This window comes from Puccinia triticina, chromosome 14A (assembly GCF_026914185.1).
Source record: "Puccinia triticina chromosome 14A, complete sequence".
Taxonomy (NCBI): domain Eukaryota; kingdom Fungi; phylum Basidiomycota; class Pucciniomycetes; order Pucciniales; family Pucciniaceae; genus Puccinia; species Puccinia triticina.
The window spans coordinates 4912077-4921646 of NC_070571.1; the positions used below are offsets into that span (position 1 = coordinate 4912077).

The 9570-nt window shown below is 49.7% G+C and overlaps 1 protein-coding gene across 1 annotated transcript; it reads left to right on the forward strand.

The window, feature by feature from the left end:
• Nucleotides 1-2400: 2400 nt before the first annotated feature.
• PtA15_14A444 (uncharacterized protein) lies at nucleotides 2401-4309 on the forward strand (the record flags this gene model as incomplete). Its single annotated transcript, XM_053163161.1, has 6 exons — nucleotides 2401-2440; nucleotides 2519-2569; nucleotides 2634-2699; nucleotides 2783-2809; nucleotides 2878-3432; nucleotides 3501-4309. The coding sequence occupies 6 exons, from the start codon at nucleotides 2401-2403 to the stop codon at nucleotides 4307-4309; spliced, it is 1548 nt and encodes a 515-aa protein (XP_053027115.1).
• Nucleotides 4310-9570: the final 5261 nt, after the last annotated feature.

Genomic DNA, 9570 nt, shown 5'->3' on the forward strand with positions numbered 1-9570 from the left:
CGGGAGAGTGGATGGGGAGAGGTGGGTGATGGCTGCGTGTGAATATCGCGAGGGGAGGAGGGGGGAGAAGGGGGGGGGAGATGAAGGGGGCGGGCCGGGGGGGGCTACGGCGGGCAGAATGTGGGCGGAGGGGGGCTGAGCCCTAGTACCCGCTTAGGGCTCAGATGGTGAGAAGAGAACACCCCCTTTCATTCTGCAACTTCTGTGCTGAAATACGCCCTTTGGCATTCCTCACTATCAACCTATGACATCTTTGTGACACAAAAGAAAACAACCTCTTCAAACAAACACACAGCTCAGTAAGATGGAATGGAATCCGAGAGATAAGCACATCGAGAGAGAAGAAGAGAATAAAAAAAAAACGAACAGCGGTGGGTATGAGGGGGAGGTGAAGGGAGAACCATCGACCCCCAATTCGATTCGAGTCGGGAAGCAAACCTGCGATGGCCGCATCAGCTCTCCTCTCCGGCTGTTGGGCACTCAGACGCGCCGTTCCGCTTTGACGCGAATTCAGGGGTGTCGGAGGTCGCTTGTGACCTTTGGGCAGAGATTCATGGAATGGGAACCCGTCTCCTTTGCCCCGTTCGAAGCTCCCACAGCTGCGAAAGGAGTGTCGTTGCAATCCACAAATGTGTCCTGGATCCAGCGGGCTGATCACCGAGCTGGAACCGAGAAGTACATGGACCCGCGGGAGCCGGCCTTCCAGCCCACAACCGATCCGCCGCCTTGCGGTCTTCTTGGAGGTGCTTCTGGCCGCACCAGCCGGCGGCTCTGGCGCCTCCTTGGCAACAAGCACTTCGACACCGCAGAGAGCCGCAGAGGTTTCCACCATCCAGCAACCTTTCCCCAGGACCAACGAAGTATGATAGCCAGCAAGCCTGCGGGCGAGCGCCCCGGCCAGACGACACTAGCACGATCCACACACTTATAGTTTTCGGGGGTGGCTCGTCGCCCGCAAGAAGAGATGCACTAGGGGAGCCCCGGGGCAGCCAGCCCCTCACGGCGCTTGCAGCCCACAACACTCCGATGACAACACTCCGATGGATGAAGAGAGGAGCAACTTATATTGAGCCAGGGAAATGGTAACTGTCTATCCGATCCTGGTACATCTCCCGCCGTTGCGCGCAGGACTGTCGAACCGAGTGAAAAAAAAAAAGAAAATAGGAAAAAGGGGTTCCGTGCGGGGGGCGACGGGCGAGCCGCGGGGGTCACTTCTGCAGCGTGACGAGGGTGGAGTTGCTGTACAGCATCGGGCTCTGGGTGGCCTGTGGGGGAGAACACGAAGCACACAGGGCGGGTCAGCGCACTGGGCGGCAGGAAGAGGGCGCGAGCGGGCGTACGCCGAGGAGCAGGTACTGGGAGAGCACGAGTTCGTAGCTGTGTGCGGACGAGGACGCGGGTCAGGGCCGAGGCCAGCACGGGGAGAGAGAGGGAGGGGGCGGGGCATACGGGGCTGCGCCGGCGACGAGGTGTTTGGCGGGGGGGAGGCGGAGCGAGAAGCGGTAGCTGTAGTCGCGCGGGTCGATGTGCAGGTCGCTGGCGTAGAGGGTCTTGAGCACGAGCGCGGCTCCCGAGGCCTGGGCTCTGAGGCCGAGCGTGAGGGCGACGGTCTGCACGGACGACGTGGTGGCTGCGGGGCGCTCCTGTCAGCCCTCAGCGCTGGCTGTGGGGGGCGCAAGGGGGCGCACTCACAGGTCAGCTTGAGGACGATGTCGGCCCGCTGCCCGCGATGCAGGACGGCGCCGGCCGCCGGCGACTGGATCGTTATTTGCTGTGCAGCCGCTCGCTGGATGCTGGTGAGGCCCAGGAGGAGGAGGAGCAGGAGGAGGAGGGGCGAGTGGGCGGCCATGGTGGGTTGTGTGTGGGTCGGAGCTTGGGGAGAGAAGCGTGTGTGGGGTGGTGAGCCAGTGCCTGCGGGCTTCTGCGGGGCTGCAAGCCACAGCCCTGTCCGCGGCGTGGATCCGCAGGGACCAGCCCCAGCGAGGGAGCCGAGAGAACCTCCCACTGCGGACAGCCAGCGAGTCACGCCAGCCGGGCGGAGATGAGGACGACGGATGGCTGCTGCAGGTTTCGTCCCCTGTTCTCGCCGGTGCTCTCATCCGGTCGACGGGCCTGTAGTGTCTCGATGAAAGCCGCCAAGAAAACAATATACATACATACATCTTTGCAAGAAACGTGCTGCCGGGGGATGCTGTTTCATCATCCATCCGCCCGGGCAAACCCAGGACCAATATATATATAAACTAGTTTTCTGTCTCTGCTCACAGCCATCATCACACATCCCAACCAACCGCCAGTGCACCACCAAAAGTAGACATGCGGCACATACTCAGCCCATCGCTCGCTCTAGCAGCTCTGCTCCTCCAGGGGGCCGTGCATGGGAACAGACTCGGCAAGCGAATGCAACACTTGCCGGGGATCGTCGATCCCGCCTGGGCCGGTGAGTCGTCCCGCCAGCTGATACAACACGCCGCTCACTCCAGCGCTCATCCATCACGAACATTTTTCACGAGAACAGATGGATACCATGCGGCCGCATACAGCCCGTCCTCGACGGAAGCTTCTAGAGGTCTGTCGTTACAAATACCTTCCATAATGAGGGATTCGGAATTTACCGATTCAAAATCCTGTAGAAATGTCGCGCTACGACCTCCCTCAGCTCGAGATCGACCGCAGAGCGGACATCTGGGCACAAATGGGCAAGCTGTCCACTGTCTTCTCTCTCCCTCTCAGTTTGACTCCGGCTGTCGCCTGATTTTTGATACTCTTTCACCATACACAGGCGGATCGGACAGTGTGTCACACCATGGTGCGTTGCCAGTTTGATTCGGCTGACCAAGACAGACGATCCATGGAGCTGATAAGTGGGTGATCCAGCAAGCAAAGAGGACAAGTTCCGCGATACCAAGATGATCAACAAGATTAGAGATCTGTTGATAGACGATCGGCTAGAATTAGGGAGGCTGGGGCTACCGGACAGCCATCCTGCCAACAACATGAAGCCAGCCTTTGGCCTTTTACACGACTTTTATGATGCCAAGCTTGGGCCACTCGTTGGGAAAGACCTTGATGAAGGTCTGCATATGTTTGATGCGGAACTGGCTAGGAAGCAGGAAGGAGCAGACCATCTGGAAACCCTGAGGGGGATCCTGGACACAGAGCGTGATGGAGAGAGCCTGCGAAATGCAGAATTCATCTTGGTCAGAGATGCCCTCTATGCACTTCATCTCCTCTACAAACACCAACTGATCACCGTAGAACAAGTGAGAAACTTTTTCAAGGCTGACGGAATCATCAAATCCCTGGGGAGACACCTTGTTGACTGTTATGGAGAATATTACCCCCACTTCTCCAACTTCAAAAACTTCTTGCCGGACATGGATTTCTTGAAAGCGGACTCGAAAAGTGTGGAATTGCATTGGTGGCTCAATTGTAAGCATAGCAAACTGGCTGAATCAATCGGGAGCAGGCGGCTGACAAAGTGGAGCTTGGTATTCAAGTGATTGACAGGACCACTCGGGGGAAGATTCTCCTCAGATCAATGCAGAAGCTGTTTGCAAACATGGCGCCCCAAAGAGTCGTTGGGGAAGACATCTCCTCGGTTAAATGGGGAGTATTCCTTGACGAGGGGTTCTATCAGACTTTTGAATGGAAAGGCTCGACCATAAACCCTCATGGAAATCAGTTGGACCGATTGAAAGAATATGTGATCACCATTTCGGAAGCCACTTCCACAACCAACAGTCTTGAAGAGGTACTGTCAAACTTCTGGATCCGGAATGTGATATTCAAATACAATGCCAACCACATCCCTCGCTCACTCTCCAAGTCGAGGCCGGGAGAGCCGGGAGCGCGGATCATGCGGCAGCACGAACTGGCCAAGAAGATCCTCCAAATTCATGTGGCCAGAAACAGGTTCTTTGAGCATGAATGGTGGTTTGATTCAACCAGTCCCATCATCCATCTCCAGAGCAAGAAATGGATAGGAAGAGTCGAGCAGAAGAAGCACAAAGCCCCTGAAGAGTACAATCAACTCAAAGCCCAATGCCAGGTGTTACTCGAAACATCCGCATCCGATCAGGAGCTCGGCCGGTGCGGGATGGGCTTTGTTGTACAAGGCCTATCTGACGCCAACACCATCAGGAACGGCTGGCTCAACCAAATCACTACCCACACGCGTCCCTCCTTGACGGACAACAGCCCCTCCAAAAGGGACAAGCTCAAGGGGAAGCTGGACACTTTGCGAGGACACTACGGCGATAAGGTCGCCCGAGTCCGGGCGAGGGTCACAGGGGCCAAAGAAAAGTGAGTTGGAGGAACTCTTGTGGGGAAACTTTTACAGTGGGAAGATATGGCCCGGCTGATTTGGGTTTTGCTTGATGAGCAGGAATACAGATCAATAGGCCCCTATGAATTGCAGAGGAGCAAAAGGATTCTTTTCAAGCTTGCCAGTTTTTCCCCTCTACTTCTTCCCCAGTCCCCTGTGAGGTCCCCTGCACCTTGTGTATTTCAGAAGTAGATCAGCAAGACTTGATATCCCTGCCACCTCCTGCCTCTTCTAGATTTTTCAAGGAAACTGCTGCTCTCTCATACCAAGCTAGCAAAGCATTCCAATTTCCATTCCTATCTCTCTTTCTCTTTCAATCATTTCATTTCCAAATGTATATACTGAGGGAAAGCAAGACCCCTGCTCTCTCAGACGCTGGCCCATTGAAATACAGCCCTGGTCAATTTGGATGTGCACAGGCCAAAGAGGGGGCGTTGAGGCCAGTTGATTTGTGAAGTGTACTACTGAAAAGCAGGAGAAAACTGGATGCTTTTGGAGTACATCATACGATATTGAAGATGAATCAACAAGATTAGTAAAATAAGAATGAATATCTGTTAGTCTGCAAACATGATGTATCACCACAGTATAGGAGGTCTGTTGGCATGACCCACAACCACTGTTGGTGTAGGACTCTCAAGTGATTCTGCTCCAAATTGGATCCTTAGAGACGGCTAAGGTGTCAGCTGCCACGCTAACAAGGGGAGCCAACTCAGCCAGTCTTTGGGGTAAATTGGACTAGAATACCAGAGATAGTGTCTCATGAAAACAGGAAGAGAGTTAGAGCTTGAGATTATGAGGTACAGATAAGGCCAGTCTCCAGTGGAAGGTTGAATCTGAGTAGTAGAGAAAGAGGAAAGGGATCTGATGTAAACCATAATCTCAGTATTTGAGTATGGTCAAAGACTACAACATGCAACAGTGGGTCGCTACTTTACGGTTATTGGTAAAGTAGCGTTATTGTAGCAATTTTTGGTCACTCTATAATGACCGGACTGGTAGCCACCGTGTAATAGTGCAATATCAATAACACACTGAAGGAGAGGGTTTTTTTCAAGTCTTCTACAATATCTATGCGCAGAGCAGCATTTATTGAGCAGTAAAAGGCCATTTGAGGGCAAATTTGGCCTTTCAGTGCTCATTAATATGCTCATTTACCATCAACGGCCGTATGAAATGAAAGATTTCAGACGACTAAGAGAATTTTATTCCTTAGTGACAGTTTCTAATTACAACTTGATCATAATTAGATAGGAGGAATGAGGGTGAAGATTTACCTAAGAGCAGGCAATTAGGCCGCTCTCTTAGCGTGAAGCTGATAAGGATGGGATGAGTAGATTGGACAGCGGGTCTAATGTTTAGCCTGTGTCGGTCTAGGCAGCGAGTACCGTTAGCTCATCTGTTCTTCTCTTATCATTCCTCAAGACTTTATGGTCCTTACCCAGTTTGGGTTTCTGGCCCTTAGGGTCCACTTGGTTGTTCTAGGCGAAACGGCGGAGTAGCAATGCTGTCTTGTCTGAGTGGAGCATTACTCATTAGCCTCTTTGTTTCTTTTTGCCAGCTAGGGACACAACCACTTACCGTGTCTCTCTACTTCTCTTTGGTAGTAGGCGGTGCGGTTGGTCTTGTCCTCCTCAACGATGTCTAGGGGATTTGAGATTTTCATGGAAGAAGCATTAGCTTTCCATGTCGCTTTCAGAGTTTCGAGATGTCAGTCGCTCACCTTTGGTGTTGACTGATATTCTAGCTCTTAGTTGCTGAGAGCCGGGATTAACCACAAGCCTGATTTTGTTGCTTGCTGGTGTTGGACCTGCATACATCAAATTTGATGTGTCAGTTTTACAACGCCTCGCGGCTGTTTTGGACTGCGGAAGATGGTTTGCTTTGCTTACCAAGTTCCGCAGCTGATTCAGCTCCGGGCAGCTCTCTCAATTTATGAGCGCTAAGCCTTTCGCCTTGGTGAGAAATCTCACATGAAAGGGCCATTCTAGGGCAAAATTGACCTTTCATTACAACAACACATTATTTTACCAGTAACGGCTGTTGATTTGGTTATCCGCGCGCTAGCAATAACAATAGCCGTGAAAAAGAATAACTGAAGGTCGCTACTTTACTCTGCCAGCCTGGTTATTGTAGAGTAAAGTAGCGACCCACCATTGCAACATGGACAGGTAATCAGAACTGAGGAATCTTCATACAGGAAGAGACTTTCTAACTTGGACTGTCTTTTCTGTGATGGGCTTATGTGGTTTCTGTCTGTCACATGTCAATTGAGTGATGCCACTATGCATCCTACCTTGCAGAGAGGCGCTATGGCCCACTATCTGGAGTTGGTTTGTTAGTTGCTGCACTTTGCAAACTGGCGGCCTGCAGAAAACCACTACCAAATAAGCACCCAGCTGGCAGCCACAAGTTTCTGTAGCACCCACCCACAAATGGGTGGTATTGTTTGAGCACACACACCCTATTCTGTGGGCACACAGTAGCTGAAGAGGTGTGGTTGGAGGGAATTGCGGGGGGTGTAGTCTAGTTGGTAAAGGCAGCACTCTGTTATGTGTCACAGTATAGCTGAGGTTGTGAGTTTGACTCTCACAAGAATCATAATCCTTTTACATTCTCTACATAAGTGACACTCCAGGTTCATGTGGGATTAACATTGTCCAACTCCAGTCACCATTTCACCTTGCATCCTTGTCACCAGGGGAGATATGTTCCCACTCCCCAGGGAGTGCCAGAGCTGAATTTTATGTGAGTTTTGGTAGGATGTGAGCCTGATGTGGATTAGTAACTCATCCCCAAAATAGTAAATTGGATGGAGAAGTTAGTGAAAAGTCAGTCACAATTGATTTGGAAGTCAACACAATGTTGTGTAGAATTCTTTTGTTTTCTATGTACAACTGTAGGAAGAAATATGATGAAATGATATTTCACCAAAGTCCAACTCATCAATTGCTCCTGTCTACTGATTTTTAAGGATAGCAAAGCAAAATTCCCATTCTCAAAAGTAATTCTTCCAAAAAAATGGGTTTCTTGTAATTCACATTATATGCCCTGATGTACAAAATTAAACTAAAAGTCGACTTGGTATTATTGGGTTTAGATTTTTGGAATGTGGTCATGTTGCAGTCATTGAAATTGAAACCCATTTTCTTGTAAATGCGGGAATTAATTTGAATTTGGCTGATAAAAATGACAAAAAACTGTTTTAATAGGGTGAAAGTCTGAGTTAAGTCAAGGTTGGATTGCGGTGCCAATTCACTTTGGCCATATATCCTGTCCTCCTCACAAAAATGATCTAGTGAATTTTGTATTTTTTTGCTTTTCAAAATTCACATGTGCACATGCAAGTTAACCTTTTTGCACTTTGCTAATAGTCACCCTGATGTACACGCGTACATTGAGGTGGAAATATCACAGGATGGGCCTTTCACAGCCACATGAAAAGTAAAAAATTTGTTTTGAGACACCAATTGTCCTCCTGATGTACGCGAGTACATGAGGGGGAAAAAATCACAGGCTGGGCCTTTCACATCTCCATGGAAAGGACACGCTGGTCATGGAGCCAAGAAAGGACTATATTCTGGATGAGTTCTGGATGAATTATAGATGAGTTCTGGATGATTTTTTGGCAAGTTATGGTTTATTTCAGGATGATTTCCAACTGATTTCCACGCTGACTTCCAGTCTTGTTCATACCTATTCACTATTGCTTTACCAAAGGCCTCCAGCACAGTTATGGAAAAAAGTTATAGTAAGGCACTCCCTGGGGAGTGGGAACATATCTCCCCTGGTGTGTCAACAATCAAAACCATCAGCACCCCCACTAATTCACAAAACCCCTTGGAAGCAAACACAATGGATGTTTGACCACAATCAGAACCCATCTCAGGACTGGATGCACAACTTGCAAGGCTATAACCTGTTTGTCAACAGCTTGAAAGAAAAAAAAGGAAAGATTCCCCAAATGTTTTGTTTGATACTCATTCTTCTCACCTCCTGCATTCCCTTTAATTGGTTGAAATTCAATGATTATAAGAAGCTTGTCCAAGAAGCTGAAAAATTTCAATTTTCTGGAATTTCTCTTAATTTTCTCCTTCTTTTGTGCAGTGTTAATTTGTTTTTAATATTTCTGATCAGCCCCCTGAGCCCCTGCAAGAAACAAAACGGGGCCCCAAGGGCTAACCTTGGCCCTCAAAAGCATTCAAATTGGATGCCAAAATCTTTGGTGCACCCCCTGTAGATACTGCGTATTTCTTGAAGATTCAGTTAGAATGGTTGGCTGAAGGCTGAAGGCTTGCAAATCTGACTAGAATCTAAGAATTATTGATTCAGTCTTCCCTCAATCATAGTGGTACAACCTTCCAAGTGATCTGTCCTTCACTATGTGAGTGTTTTATTAAGGTTTTGCAACAATATAGTCTCTTAATCCAAGTTTATTAAAGACAGCCAATCACAGAAATCAAGATCAAGGGTTCCCCCTACAACTTATCAAAATACAAAAAAATACACCATAGCAAGACCGGGAAAAACACAACACAGCCAGCCCACCATCCTTCTCTGGCTAGCAGGGTCAAAAATGGTGGGCAGATGACCCCCAGCGCGCCGCAAGGGCATTATGCAAAGGGGGGTCACCAAACTTAACCCCTCAAACCGTGCAAGTGCAACAGCGGAGGGGGTTGAGTACAAACCATTGGCTGGAAATGCAGCACAATGGTTTGATGCCCCCTCAAACTGCGCAAGTGCAACAGCGGAGGGGGATGAGGCAACTCCTGGCTGGAATTACAGCAGTAGGAGTCGCCTGAGGAGACAGCAGCAGAGTCTACATGGAGTACTTATAGGCCCCAACTCCGTGCCCGCTCTCTCAATTTCTGATACACATAACCGTTGCCACGACTCCCTTTACAACTCACCTTCCACGCTGTATCCCGGCAACCCATACCTTGACTCACCTTGTTTGTAACTACCATTGCATTGTATTACATGCTGCCTTGCTCCTGGTGCCATCATTGTACCAACATTACCGTTGCAACTGGAACTACCGCCAAGCTCAACACCATACAGGTGAGCCTCTTCACCTGATTCAGTCCGCAGTGCTTGCATGAAAGTCAGTACAAACCTGAAAACTCATCACAAAGGACAGCATCCACTCCACCCGCAGCCCATCAGACCGTCTCCGGCGCCGTAGCTACCATATCCTCAACCATATCTCCCCGCCCTCTTATTCGCCCTCCTGACCCAATCAG